Raw genomic sequence first — 16,149 nt, 5'->3', positions numbered from 1 at the left:
TTGCTGAGAGTTTCGGTTCCGCTCTTCATAAACAACAACTCCCCGATACACTTCTATTATAAGGACTTCTCACTTTATAAAGCAGAGTCTGATAATAGGGCAGGGGAGCAGCGGGGAAATCAAATTCCTACATCTGGGCCCGGACATTACAGGACACCCCGCGGCCGCCGTAAACAGAGATTTGTAGATTAAATTCCTTTAATCCGGCATCACGGGCAATAGATCGTGCCGGATTATCAAAAACTCTGGATCATCAATAGGAGCGGCTGATACCAGTCACACAGACATAGTAGGTAACCGTCCCCAGAGAGTCCCCAGAGAGTCGGATTGCTGTTTTAACCCCTTAAGGCCACGGCCAATTTAAGTTTTGTCATTTTCGTTTTTTCCTCCCGGCCTTCCAAAAGCCGTAACTTTTATTAGTTCTTCGCGGACATGGCCATATTAGGGCTTTTTTTTTGCGGGACAAGTTGTAGTTTTTCCTGCCACCGTTTATTGTACTGGGAAGCGGGAAAAATATTATTTGTGGGGTGAAATGGACAAACAAAAACAGCGATTACGCCAATTTTTGGGCGGTTTTGTTTTTACGGCGTCCATCAGGCGGTAAAACGACATATTCACCTTATTCTACAGGTTGATACGATGACGGCGATACCAAATTTATAGGTTTCGTTTTATGTTTTATCACTTTTCAAAAAATACAACTATTTTCTAAAAAAAAAAAAACAACAATCTTTTGTGTCGCCATAATCCGAGAGTTAGAATATATATACTTATTTTTTTTAAGGCGTCCACGGAGCGGGTTAAACAACGCTATGTTGTGATAATTCGGACTTTTACGGACGCAGCGATACCAGTTATGTTAACTTTTTTTTTTTAATCATCAATCGTCCTCTTCTCTCCGATGACCCTATGACGGCACATGGATATCTGAGGGGTTATCGTGCTGGTGTACTCGAGCTGAATAGCCGCCGTGTAATATTACATTTTCCCTGAAGCGGCCGATTGCTGTCAGTGAATGGAAACAGTCGTTTAGATGCAAAGGCTGAAATCCTGTCCAGGCCTACTACTGCTAACAGCTGAGGTTTTTGTTACAATTGTACACAGCCTAGACCATCCTTTGTTAGGTCAACAGCCTGGACTCCAGGCTGATACATTGTAACGAACTATCAGGACAGGAGAGATTTGTGCTGCTGATGCATTTACCACACAGAGGATTGTCTCGACTGGATACAACTGTAACAAACCCTCAGCTGTGAGAAGTATTAGGCCTGTGTGAGTTTGCAGACTCTGGAATGAAAACAAGAATGTTTCCAATTCACTTACAGCAAACAGAGATCTTGAAAAACTGCAAAGAATTGAGTCACTAAGTTTATTAGAAAGTTGCAGAACTTCTTATATACTAGGATTAGGCTTTATTATTTGGAAAAAATATATTTTAACCCCTTTATAGAACGCTCCCGCAATAGCCGCCACGCACGCTCACCAGATACGATGTTACTACTGAGGATCTTCCCTCCCAGTGACGCCAATGACTTTGGGACAACGGTGATAATACTTCCACTGGTGGTCTTCACGTATGTAGCACCCGGAGTAGCCGCCATACGAGCCCCGAGCGCGGAGCTGACAGACGGCCGTGTGTAAGTCGTCTGTGTCCCTATAGGTGAACGAGGAGGAAAATCACAAAGAATTATAGACGTTCTCCTGACACGATCGTAGTCTAGCAAAAATAAACGTGAGGGTCGTCAAACTGAACTCCATGGAAGACACGGAAACAGAGGAGTTCACTCCAATTACTGTCATAAATGTGAAAAAAAAATCTCCAAAAGATTAAAATATTGATTTACTGTTCATGAGATATTGGCTTCATAATAGTGCAATAACAGCTATAAGTAAACCGTTCATGGAGTATGAAATGTAATACATCCAAGAAGAGAGTTATCAAACGTGATGTACTGATCCTGAGTTACATCCTGTGTTATACTCCAGAGCTGCACTCACTATTCTGCTGGTGGAGTGACTGTGTACATACATTACATTACTTATCCTGTACTGATCCTGAGTTATATCCTGTATTATACTCCAGAGCTGCACTCACTATTCTGCTGGTGGAGTCACTGTGTACATACATTACATTACTTATCCTGTACTGATTCTGAGTTACATCCTGTATTATACTCCAGAGCTGCACTCACTATTCTGCTGGTGGGGGTCACTGTGTACATACATTACATTACTTATCCTGTACTGATCCTGAGTTACATCCTGTATTATACTCCAGAGCTGCACTCACTATTCTGCTGGTGGAGTCACTGTGTACATACATTACATTACTTATCCTGTACTGATCCTGAGTTACATCCTGTGTTATACTCCAGAGCTGCACTCACTATTCTGCTGGTGGAGTGACTGTGTACATACATTACATTACTTATCCTGTACTGATCCTGAGTTATATCCTGTATTATACTCCAGAGCTGCACTCACTATTCTGCTGGTGGAGTCACTGTGTACATACATTACTTATCCTGTACTGATCCTGAGTTACATCCTGTATTATACTCCAGAGCTGTACTCACTATTCCGCTGGTGGAGTCACTGTGTACATACATTACATTACTTATCCTGAGTTACATCCTGTATTATACTCCAGAGCTGCACTCACTATTCTGCTGGTGGACTCACTGTGTACATACATTACTTATCCTGTACTGATCCTGAGTTACATCCTGTATTATACTCCAGAGCTGCACTCACTATTCTGCTGGTGGAGTCACTGTGTACATACATTACTTATCCTGTACTGATCCTGAGTTACATCCTGTATTATACTCCAGAGCTGCACTCACTATTCTACTGGTGGAGTCACTGTGTACATACATTACATTACTTATCCTGTACTGATCCTGAGTTACATCCTGTATTATACTCCAGAGCTGCACTCACTATTCTGCTGGTGGAATCACTGTGTACATACATTACATTACTTATCCTGTACTGATACGGAGTTACATCCTGTATTATACTCCAGAGCTGCACTCACTATTCTACTGGTGGAGTCACTGTGTACATACATTACATTACTTATCCTGTACTGATCCTGAGTTACATCCTGTATTATACTCCAGAGCTGCACTCACTATTCTGCTGGTGGAATCACTGTGTACATACATTACATTACTTATCCTGTACTCATACGGAGTTACATCCTGTATTATACTCCAGAGCTGCACTCACTATTCTGCTGGTGGAATCACTGTATACATACATTACATATCCTGTACTGATCCTGAGTTACATCCTGTATTATACGCCAGAGCTGCACTCACTATTCTGCTGGTGGAGTCACTGTGTACATACATTACATTACTTATCCTGTACTGATCCAGAGTTATATCCTGTATTATACTCCAGAGCTGCACTCACTATTCTGCTGGTGGAGTCACTGTGTACATACATTACATTACTTATCCTGTACTGATCCTGAGTTACATCCTGTATTGTACTCCAGAGCTGCACTCACTATTCTGCTGGTGGAGTCACTGTGTACATATATTACATTACTTATCCTGTACTGATCAGAAGATACATCCTGTATTATACTCCAGAGCTGCACTCACTATTCAGCTGGTGGAGTCACTGTGTACATACATTACATTACTTATCCTGTACTGATCCTGAGTTACATCCAGTATTATACTCCAGAGCTGCACTCACTATTCTGCTGGTGGAGTCACTGTGTACATACATTACATAACTTATCCTGTACTGATCCTGAGTTACATCCAGTATTATACTCCAGAGCTGCACTCACTATTCTGCTGGTGGAGTCACTGTGTACATACATTACTTATCCTGTACTGATCCTGAGTTACATCCTGTATTGTACTCCAGAGCTGCACTCCCTATTCTGCTGGTGGAGTCACTGTGTACATACATTACATTACTGATCCTGAGTTACATCCTGTATTATACTCCAGAGCTGCACTCACTATTCTGCTGGTGGAGTCAATGTGTACATACATTACATTACTTATCCTGTACTGATCCTGAGTTACATCCTGTATTATACTCCAGAGCTGCACTCACTATTCTGCTGGTGGAGTCACTGTGTACATACATTACTTATCCTGTACTGATCCTGAGTTACATCCTGTATTATACTCCAGAGCTGCACTCACTATTCTGCTGGTGGAGTCACTGTGTACATACATTACATATCCTGTACTGATCCTGAGTTACATCCTGTATTATACTCCAGAGCTGCACTCACTATTCTGCTGGTGGGGGTCACTGTGTACATACATTACATTACTTATCCTGTACTGATCCGGAGTTACATCCTGTATTATACTCCAGAGCTGCACTCACTATTCTGCTGGTGCAGTCACTATGTACATACATTACATTTCTTATCCTGTACTAATCCTGAGTCACAGCCAGTATTATATTCCAGAGCTGCGTTAACTATTCTGAGGGCTTCAGAGCTGAAATCAACTGGCTGGGACTCCTGCAATTTTCATTTCTATCAGCAGCATGAAAGATTTCAGTAACCAAGCTCCAATATTTGGCAAAGTATAAAGAGTACAGAACTTCACACTGTCAAGTATAAAAAAAAAAAGAAAAAAGAAAAGACCCTCTGATGAACTTACCGCCGGGAGAGGTGACGAGCTTGGTCGTCATTATCGCCCCATTGCTGCTCACCACCATTATTGGGGTGTTGCTGCTGTTCGACAGAGATGCGGACACCGGTTTGGGGAGGATCTTACTGGGCTGAACTTGCTGAGTGATTATTTTTACACCTGGGACAAAAAAAAAAGGAAGAAAAAGATTACCAAAGTGGGTGGGCTCTTTCTAGTGTGATGTCGGGGGGGTGCTGTGTGTGCGTTAATCCAATCAGTTCCCCTCTACTGCTCCCCCTCCCCTTCATGCAGTTTGACTAAACCACTAAGAACTGCAGCTGCATCCCCCTCCTCCGTCTACTATTTACTGCTTCCCACTAGATGGATTTTTTGGGAACTTCAGTTGCTTTTTTTATGTTTACCCGGGAACCACAGGCTGCTGGAAGAGGATTACAGTTTCATGGATTCACATGTACTACTAATTTTTGAAAAGAGGGTGAAGGTGAATACATCAGACCCCTCTTACTAGCAGAGCAGCGGAGGTCATCCAGCTACTGCATGGAGATAAGGTCTTCGGGTTTTGACAATATGGGGGAGCCTTGCGACATGGGGGCTCCATCAGCAGTATGTGTAACGCTCCGTCCAGATGGATTGGCACTCACCAGACTCTTGCTTGATCTGTATGGTGGGCTTGATCCCTGGTGGAAGATGTTGCTGAGGGGAGGAAGCAGGATGGGACAAGGTGGACGCCTGTGCCAGCGGGGACGCCTGCTGGGAGATTTGATGGAACTGGTGTTTCGTCGCCTGCTGGAATTGCTTGGGAAATTGTGCGAAGATTTGGCCGGGAGAAGCGATTATGCTCTTGGGGGACGGTAGTCGGTTAGAAGCGGCTTTCACAGTTGATGTTGAGACACCTAAACCAGAAAACAAAAGTTAGACAGTGGAAAACTCCACACAAGGTCATCCCGTCGTACGTAAATAAAGCGTAATCACTGGATAACGAAAACTTCAGCAGCTTTCCAATATCCCTTGTGTTTCAATTCCTCATGTTCTATAGACCGTTGCATGGATTATCAATGAGAGAGGTGACACCCTGAAAAGGCCCTTTTACACCGGCCGATAAGCGACCGGTGCAGCGAGCGCCGATCAACGAGAGATCGGCGATCGCTTGCTCCGGTCACACGGAGCTATGGATGGGGAGGAGCGCTCGTTACTCCGATCTCTCGTCCCCATCCATTATCATCATGTCGGCAGCACGTCTCCCGGTTTACACACCAAGATGTGCTGCCGACAACATTTCACTTTTTTTAAACGATACGGCCAGCAGATGATCGAGTGTTTGCTCGTTCATCGGCTATTGTTCCTCTGTTTACACAGGGCAATTATCGTCAATGAGCGTTCTATGAACGCTCGTCCGCCCGATAATCGCCCTGTGTAAAACCCCCTCTACAAGCCCTGCACCTAGAACAGGCGGACATGATCAGGGCAGGATTTTAGCCTATGGATGCATACAAGAATATTCCTATTCACTAACAGCAAGCAGAGCTCTTGAAAATGGCACGGAAATGGAACGAAGTATATGAGAAACTTGCAAAGCTTTTTACTATACAATTAAGAATTATGCACATCAAAATTAATACAGTATATATTATAGCGGAGTTCGTTTTTCTGAGACAAAGTTCCAAATCCCCTGCAAAGACAAAGGTAATATAAAAATTTTTTTTTTTTTAAATGTTCTTTCCTGCAACCACTAGAGGGAGCCTAGGACCTTACTGAATACTGTGTTATTATGGAGTTCAACGTATGATCAGTAAACTCCCTCTAGTGGTGGCTGCATGCAACAAATTTTTTTTAATTTACTGTCTATGCAGGGGATTTGGAGCTCTGTATCAGGAAAAATGCGCTCGGCTATACAGATCTAGATTTAAAAAAACAACATGGGGTAAAAGGGTGGACATTTATATTAAACTAACATTCAGGGGCAGAGGTAGGTTACAGTCACTTACTTTGCGCCACGGTGGACATCACAAGGGACGGCGTCGCAGACACCACGGTGGTGACGGCAATGCTTCCTGTGGACACCGGGGTAGAGGCCCCACTGGCGATACTGCTGGCGAGAGCAGAGGACTGGGACGAGCTGACCACCATGGGCATCTTCTGAGTGGTGGATGTGATGACGGACGTGGGGACCAGTTTAGTGACCGCCGCATAGTTGTGAGACTTGGATAAAATGTTCGGGACGAAGGTGGAGCTCGGAGAGGTTGTCACTATTATGACCTGTCAGGGAGGAGGAAGAAAAAAAAAAAATTACAAATTTGACAAAGTTAACCCATTCATGTCATCCTCCGAATGTGTATGTCCAGCCGAAGCCAGTTGACTGCGCTATAGTTTCTGCCAAAAAAACGGAAGCCTTACGGAACGGAAACCATTTGCAACAGAAGCGTTACCATTGGTAATGCACACGGAAGCTACGGTTTCTGTTCATGGGATTCTCCGCTGGAAAGGTCTAGCGAAACCCATCAACGGAAGGGGGACTATGATGTGAACGAGCCCTTAGATAGAGAGGGGGGATTTTCACAGTGTGCCAGGCGTCCGAAAATATATATTTGGGATAGGGCTGGGCAATGAATCGAAAAATAATCGAAATTCAGCGCAATTAAAATCAACGTCATCTTGCGAATTTCGGTTTTATTAATGATTTTCTCCCGGTTTAAACTGTATCTGCATCTTCAGGACGCAGATACAGTTAAATCCAATGGTAGAGCAGCGAGCCGCAAGGTCCCTGCTCTACCATTCACTATGTATCGCTGGACGCGAGGCAGTGACATCATCGCGCCTGTCTACACCGAACAGAGGGATCTCCTCCACTTGTCATTGGTATGGGGTTACGGGAGTATGTAATTATTATTTGGGGCACTATTAGGGGCAGCTATAGGGGACTTTATACTGTATGAGGGCAGCTACAGGGGCATTATACTGCCTGGAAGTCAGTTATGGGGGGCATTATAATGTGTAGGGGCAGTGTAAGGGGGTATATTATGTACAGCAGGCTCAGGGGATAAATATTAATTCAATGGTGTGGCAGGTAAATAGGGGCGTGGCCTAAATTATCGTAATCGAGGTCACATGCTAAATTAATCGTGACTTTGATTTAGGTCATAGTTTGGGGGTATAATATGATTTTTCTGTTTTAATATTCAGGGTCAAAATTATGACAATTATCCAGGCAGCAAAAAGGCTTTTAATTCACAAAGTTCCCGCCCGTGTCAGAAACCTAGTCATAAAGGGTTACGGCCGCTCCACAGGGCCCCTTAATTTAAAAACCTATGGGGGTCCCAGTTTCTACAAGACATCAGTATACAGTCCGCAGAAGCCCCATTATCCCAGATCTATACCTCCTCCACTTATGCTGCTCGGTCTCTGAAAAAGTTGGGTGACAACCAATGGGGCCACCAATACCAGGTCCCATAGGGGGGGGGGGGGTGGCTTTTCCCAAACTCATCCAGCAAACTATGTTCTCTTGTGTCACTGGATAGATCGTCTATTCAGGAGCCTGGGAAAGCTGTGTGTGAGCGGCAGTGACGGCCGTATTGGTTGCTCCCACAAATGGGTGGACGTGATCGGGGACACTGACCTTCTGGGCGGACGCGTTCGTGGTCTGGGTGCTGGGTTTGGTAAAGGTGATCTTCACCGGCGACATGTGCGGAGGCAAGGAGTTGGCGATGCTCTGCATGATGTTGCTTATCTTGGGGCTGCCGCTGACAGGCACGGTGATGGTTTTCGGGATCGGCGTCGTGGGTTTGGGAATATCTTTTAGGACCACGGGCGAGGAGCTGCTGGAGTTGGTTCGCCGTCGCTTGCGGGGCTTTTCATCGTCGTCTGAACAGTTGACGCCTGAACAGGGAATCAAGAAACAGGTTAAGAAAGGAAAGAATAGATAAAAAACATTTTATCCGAGGGGATGTAGGAGATCAGAAAAACACGGCTGCAAACAGTGACACTCTTGTCCGTGGCGGTGTCTGGTATTGCAACCTAGTCCCAGTCACTCGAATCCCAGACACAACCCATATACAAAAGTAATGATACATGTAGAAGGAAACAGCCATGTTCTCATCTCATACAAACCTATCACAGCCTGAAGAGCAATTCAAAATTAACTTTTAAGATCTGACTGTTTTATAAATGTGCAACATCATTCTACAATCTATATATAAAGCGGAGTCACCTCGTACATACATGAAATGACTAATCTCCTACTAATGCCGAATTAGATCCTGTATTATACTCCAGAGCTGCACTCACTATTCTGCTGGTGGAGTCACTGTGTACATACATTACATTACTTATCCTGTACTGATCCTGAGTTACATCCTGTATTATACTCCAGAGCTGCACTCACTATTCTGCTGGTGGAGTCACTGTGTACATACATTACATTACTTATCCTGTACCGATCCTGAGTTATATCCTGTATTATACTCCAGAGCTGCACTCACTATTCTGCTGGTGGAGTCACTGTGTACATACATTACATTACTTATCCTGTACTGATCCTGAGTTACATCCTGTATTATACTCCAGAGCTGTACTCACTATTCTGCTGGTGGAGTCACTGTGTACATACATTACATTACTTATCCTGTACTGATCCTGAGTTACATCCTGTATTATACTCCAGAGCTGCAGTCACTATTCTGCTGGTGGAGTCCCTGTGTACATACATTACATTACTTATCCTGTACTGATCCTGAGTTACATCCTGTATTATACTCCAGAGCTGCACTCACTATTCTGCTGGTGGAGTCACTGTGTACATACATTACATTACTTATCCTGTACCGATCCTGAGTTATATCCTGTATTATACTCCAGAGCTGCACTCACTATTCTGCTGGTGGAGTCACTGTGTACATACATTACATTACTTATCCTGTACTGATCCTGAGTTACATCCTGTATTATACTCCAGAGCTGTACTCACTATTCTGCTGGTGGAGTCACTGTGTACATACATTACATTACTTATCCTGTACTGATCCTGAGTTACATCCTGTATTATACTCCAGAGCTGTACTCACTATTCTGCTGGTGGAGTCACTGTGTACATACATTACATTACTTATCCTGTACTGATCCTGAGTTACATCCTGTATTATACTCCAGAGCTGTACTCACTATTCTGCTGGTGGAGTCACTGTGTACATACATTACATTACTTATCCTATACTGATCCTGAGTTATATCCTGTATTATACTCCAGAGCTGCGCTCACTATTCTGCTGGTGGAGTCACTGTGTACATACATTACATTACTTATCCTATACTGATCCTGAGTTACATCCTGTATTATACTCCAGAGCTGTACTCACTATTCTGCTGGTGGAGTCACTGTGTACATACATTACATTACTTATCCTATACTGATCCTGAGTTAAGTTATATCCTGTATTATACTCCAGAGCTGCACTCACTATTCTGCTGGTGGAGTCACTGTGTACATACATTACATTACTTATCCTGTACTGATCCTGAGTTACATCCTCTATTATACTCCAGAGCTGCACTCGCTATTCTGCTGGTGGAGTCACTGTGTACATACATTACATTACTTATCCTGTACTGATCCTGAGTTATATCCTGTATTGTACTCCAGAGCTGCACTCACTATTCTGCTGGTGGAGTCACTGTGTACATACATTACTTACCCTGTACTGATCCTGAGTTACATCCTGTATTATACTCCAGAGCTGCACTCACTATTCTGCTGGTGGAGTCACTGTGTACATACATTACATTACTTATCCTGTACTGATCCTGAGTTACATGCTGTATTATACTCCAGAGCTGCACTCACTATTCTGCTGGTGGAGTCCCTGTGTACATACATTATATTACTTATCCTATATTATACTCCAGAGCTGCACTCACTATTCTGCTGGTGGAGTCACTGTGTACATACATTACATTACTTATCCTGTACTGATCCGGAGTTACATCCTGTATTATACTTCAGAGCTGCACTCACTATTCTGCTGGTGGAGTCACTGTGTACATACATTACTTATCCTGTACTGATCCTGAGTTATATCCTGTATTATACTCCAGAGCTGCGCTCACTATTCTGCTGGTGGTGTCACTGTGTACATACATTACATTACTTATCTCCTACTAATGCCGAATTAGATCCTGTATTATACTCCAGAGCTGCACTCACTATTCTGCTAGCTTCAGAGCTGAAATCTCCCAGAAATTCATGCATGTTCAGTGTCTGCACACAGCTTGCTCTGGTGACGTGCATTCTGGGAATTGTCCTCTTTACATGAGGCGCATAGGCTGAATGTACACATGGTGTGGATAGAGCCTTACTCCCTCCTGCTCCTTTGAGGCACTATGTAGGAGAGTTCCGCTGCCTTCTGCTGGTAAAACTAGTACTATACCATTGACATTACTAGCGTCACTATTTTACTGAATCCTGACAGTTCTCCCAGCTGTCTAAAAATTTTATAGAACAAGAAAAACAACTCTAAACAACTGGAATTAAGCAAGTCCCTGCTCAGGTGACTATAGCGTTGTGGTGCTCCTGCACTAGACACAAGAAGCCCAGGCCCGGCGGACATCGTACCTAGAACACGGTTGGTTACTCAGTTGGATTTCACTTACTTTTTACATAGACAGTGCTGCCGCTGGGCAGGACGACCACATTGGAGGCGGGACTGGCGGGCCGGGGCGACTTGACGGTGGCCACGCTCCCACTGGGTACCGGCGTGGATGTAGGTGTGGACGTTGTACTGGTGTAAGAGTAACACACCACCACTACAAGAAGTAAAATACACAGAGGTCAGCGGTCGTGTGTCCAGCCACCCAGAGACATTCAGCCCGTCACCACAACCTCTCCTCATCCCCCGCTGCAGCGATCACTCGGTTCAGTGTGAGGACTAGGACGCAGTGATGTGTCCTCTCCCAGCAGCCATTGGACAATGTGGTCACATGACACTACGCCGCTATAGGCATTTAATAACACGGGCAGCGGCGGACGGAGGAAGAAATCAGAAGGTAAGAAGATGAGAACGACTGGGGCTCAGTTATCAAAAGCGTAGTCAGAAAAACGGTCCTAGCAACCAATCACAGCGCAGCTTCCGCGTCTTAACCGGACGAGGCACCGTTTAGCACGTGTTCGTGTAACGGCTATCATTTTATTTGCCGAGCTGGAAATGGGATTTTTGAAGATTTTTTTTTTATGTTCTCTTTTATTTGTTTCTTTTACCTTTAGGTTTTATTTTTATGGTTTGTCCCTTAGAAAAGACCATGGGGAGAGGTTTATTATTTTATTCATACACTACACGCGCACGGCAGCTCCTTCACATGGCGTTCGTGCCCTACGTAAAGCGACGTACGCAATAAAAGCGTTCATAGGGCTCCATTAGTCAGACACCACAAGAGAGTCCTTTTAGTCGGAGAGCCTATTTTTTACATGGACGCCTGTGGGTGATGGACGCCGCTGTATGGCATCGGTCACAGGTTTACGTATAAAATTGAGCAGCTCCCGACATCACTATTTATATATGGACAGGGACGTCGAGGGCGTCACTGGGCACATAACCCATTATATGCCAATACGGTGGCATACGTTGCTGCGTTCTCTCGGAGGTGGTGCTGGGGGTCTCAGTGCTCGGACCCCCACCATTTACATCTCCTGACCCGTCAGAATTTTGAAGGTTTACACCCGCTTTAAACTGCTCTGAAAAATGAAAGCAGAGCGGTGATTGGCTGCTATTGGTTACTATGGGCAACAAAGTCGGAATAAATGTGCGTTTTGAGGCCAGATTGTTTTCTACTCTGTTTTATATGGTCTCTCTCATACTACAGGATCCTCACAGGAAGCCCGGGGCCTCATCCAGCAGAACTACCCATAGCAACCAATCACAACACAGCTTTCATTTTTCCAGTGTAGGATATGACATAAAAGCTGGGCTGATTGGTTGCTATGGGTAACAAGGCCAGCTCCTCAGTTACATGTACACATTAGGCCTCTGTCTGGGGGACATTATATTTTTGCCGGGGATATAGCGCCAATTAGTCATTTATCTACGTACAGCGCCTCCTTTTCTATCACTTAACGTGAAGCACGAGGTGCGATGATGAATTTAACCTCCATGTGCCTCACATTAATAGTAATTAACCCCATCATGTCCCTCACACATTAACCCATTATGACTGAGAAACATGATAGGGTTAATTACTATTAATGTGAGGCACAATTCAAAATTCATCATCGCACCTCGCGCCTGAAAACGGAAGAACTTTTTTTTTTTTTATTACTACCGGTGCGGTGTGGTGCAGTTTTTCTGGTGGAATTTCCGCTGCGTAAAGCAGCGCTAGAAAAAAAAAACCCGTTCATACTTACTCTGGCGACGCGTCACTCGGACGTCCTACAGCCCGACCTCCCGGGACGACGTTTCATCCCATGTGACCGCTGCAGCCAATCGCAGACACATGGGATGAAACGTCATCCGTGGATGAAGGAGCAGAGAGATCTGGGTAAGCATAAGATTATTTTTTTTTCGGAGTTGCGCAAAAATTTTACCATCTGCTTTTTGTTGCGGGTTTGACCTTCTCATCGAATTCAATGGGGAAAATGCACAACAGGAAAGCAGCGATTCCGCAGCACAAATTGACATGCTGAAAATTTTTAAAAAAACGCACCGCAGGTCAATTTATGAACGGTTTTTCGGCATTTTTTTTACGCAGCGTGCGGAGGAGGTTTATTCACATCTCACCCACTTCGCTGCTGCAGTATTACGCTGTGGATTTTCCGCAGTATTTACGCTACGTGTGAACCCGGCCTTACAGGGGAGTTGATAGAACTAACAGTCCGCCGAACGATCGTTGGCTGTTTCATTTAAATGGCGACCTTTAGTTGCCCGTAGAATGGGCGAAAATCCCTCGCTAATGTGCAAAACCGGAACAACGTGATCTCAGGCTTAGGATAGATTCACATGACCGTAGCTGCGTGCACGGTCCGTGATTACGGCACAAGAGGTGCATTGACATTAAGGAGCCCGGACCGTGGAAACCGTGGTCGTGTGCATTGGCCCATGAGATAGACCGTGTCCTATGGGTAAGAGGACCCCAGCCCGATGCCCCTTTCCGGTGTACCGCCCCTTATCCACAACAAGAGAAGGGAAAAACGACAGGGGGCAACGCTGCCACCGGTCAAGAAAAGCCAGACCTATCTGCCCCAAGGGTGATGTGATGGTATGAACCACCACCAGCAGGGGGCTCCCTCTTTGACGATTGCTCTGGCCCCTTCTACTCTACAGGCGACTTCATTTCATATTACAGAACATAATGAAAACATCTGCTCCAGAGAAGAGACATAAGATCAAGGTAATAAGAAGCCCCCTCCCCTCCCCGCACTCACCGTCTTTGTTCCCAGTCTCTGCCGGGTCGGGCAGCGCGGCGTTGTGTTGACCTGCAGAGTTAGCGATGGCGTTGGCGGCGGCTGTAAATGCCGTCTGCGGTACCAGGCGAGGCATGAGCGGGATCAGCCTCCGTCCTTCAATGGACCACTCAGAAGAACTGTTTGGACCGGACATACTAAAAACAAAAATAAATACTTTAAAAAATAATAAATACTTCTGTATTGCAACAGGAACAACTATCAAAATACAACATAATATATAAAAAAAACAGTAAGTACTACAGAGCTCAGCTATGCTCCTAGGAGTGGTGCCTGTGGACAAGCTTTCTGACGGTTTCCAGTAACACACATCAGAATTATGAATGCAGCTCTAAAGTATAACACAGGATGTAACTCAGGATCAGAACAAGATGAGTAATGTAATATATGTACACAGTGACTCCACCAGCAGAATAGTGAGTACAGCTCTGGAGCATAATACAGGATGTAACTCAGGATCAGTACAGGATAAGTAATGTATGTACACAGTGACTCCACCAGCAGAATAGTGAGTACAGCTCTGGAGTATAATACAGGATGTAACTCAGGATCAGTACAGGATAAGTAATGTAATGTATGTACAGTGACACCACCAGCAGAATAGGGAGTGCAGCTCTGGAGTATAATACAGGATATAACTCAGGATCAGTACAGGATAAGTAATGTAATGTATGTACACAGTGACTCCACCAGCAGAATAGTGAGTGCAGCTCTGGAGTATAATACAGGATGTAACTCAGGATCAGTACAGGATAAGTAATGTAATGTATGTACACAGTGACTCCACCAGCAGAATAGGGAGTGTAGCTCTGGAGTATAATACAGGACGTAACTCAGGATCAGTACAGGATAAGTAATGTCATGTATGTACACAGTGACTCCACCAGCAGAATAGTGAGTGCAGCTCTGGAGTATAATACAGGATGTAACTCAGGATCAGTACAGGATAAGTAATGTAATGTATGTACACAGTGACTCCACCAGCAGAATAGTGAGTGCAGCTGTGGAGTATAATACAGGATGTAACTCAGGATCAGTACAGGATAAGTAATGTAATGTATGTATACAGTGACTCCACCAGCAGAATAATGAGTACAGCTCTGTAGTATAATACAGAATGTAACTCAGGATCAGTACAGGATAAGTAATGTAATGTATGTACACAGTGACTCCACCAGCAGAATAGTGAGTGTAGCTCTGGAGTATAATACAGGACGTAACTCAGGATCAGTACAGGATAAGTAATGTCATGTATGTACACAGTGACTCCACCAGCAGAATAGTGAGTGCAGCTCTGGAGTATAATACAGGACATAACTCAGGATCAGTACAGGATAAGTAATGTCATGTATGTACACAGTGACTCATTTTTATATGTACATTAATTCTATATAGAAATGATGTAATGGTGTTAATAGATGAACATTTCCTTAAGAAGTTTGCAGACTAATAGGTTTGTATACTTACTTGTGGGCAATAGTAGTGAGGCGCTCATCATTCACTGCCCTGCGGACCTCCGCGCGATGCCTCTCTGTGGAAATGCTGCAGACAAATAATATGACCGTAAGGCCTCATGCACACGACCGTAGAATTCATCCGTAATTACGGAACATTCACTTCTGTTGCCCGCAAACATCTTCCCGTATTTTTGCAGGAAGGTGTCCGTGCCCTAGAAAGGCTCCGAAAAAGATAGGACATGTCCTATTTTTGACTTTTTATGGACCGTGCTCCCATACTATATATAGGGGAGAACGGCCCGCATATGCGGCTGGCTGTCCGCGGCCGGCCGTGCCTGTAATCACGGACCGTGATTACGGGTATGGTCATATGCGTGGAGCCTAAGACGGGGAAACGTAACAACAGATGAAGTCTCTCCTGTACAGCTGAACTGTAACGTAACCATAAACCCCCTACAAAGTCGCCAATTTGTTAGTCTGTTAAATAAGATCCCCGGTGACCAGCGCGCCCTCCCCCGGTGACCAGCGAGCCCTCCCCCGGTGACCAGCGAGCCCTCCCCCGGTGACCAGCGAGCCCTCCCCCGGTGACCAGCGAGCCCTCCCCCGGTGACCA

At 44.7% G+C, this 16,149-nt stretch overlaps 1 protein-coding gene across 1 annotated transcript in view; it reads right to left on the bottom strand.

Annotated features, from left to right (window-relative positions):
• The window catches only part of EMSY (EMSY transcriptional repressor, BRCA2 interacting), a 52,626-nt gene extending 37,009 nt beyond the window's left edge, over window positions 1-15,617 (bottom strand). Inside the window, exons 1-8 of the mRNA XM_075851347.1 lie at window positions 15,547-15,617; window positions 14,041-14,216; window positions 11,280-11,432; window positions 8,254-8,513; window positions 6,626-6,896; window positions 5,282-5,533; window positions 4,650-4,799; window positions 1,484-1,654 (exon numbers count right to left, since the gene is read on the bottom strand). Coding sequence (XP_075707462.1) covers window positions 1,484-1,654; window positions 4,650-4,799; window positions 5,282-5,533; window positions 6,626-6,896; window positions 8,254-8,513; window positions 11,280-11,432; window positions 14,041-14,215 — 1,432 coding nt within the window. The 5' untranslated portion in view covers window position 14,216; window positions 15,547-15,617. The remainder of the gene's footprint in view (window positions 1-1,483; window positions 1,655-4,649; window positions 4,800-5,281; window positions 5,534-6,625; window positions 6,897-8,253; window positions 8,514-11,279; window positions 11,433-14,040; window positions 14,217-15,546) is intronic.
• Between the last annotated feature and the right edge of the window lie 532 nt (window positions 15,618-16,149).

This window comes from Rhinoderma darwinii, chromosome 2 (genome assembly GCF_050947455.1).
Source record: "Rhinoderma darwinii isolate aRhiDar2 chromosome 2, aRhiDar2.hap1, whole genome shotgun sequence".
Lineage (NCBI taxonomy): Eukaryota > Metazoa > Chordata > Amphibia > Anura > Rhinodermatidae > Rhinoderma > Rhinoderma darwinii.
Note: the sequence above shows the minus strand (reverse complement) of the source record. Positions and strands in the feature narration are given on the sequence as shown.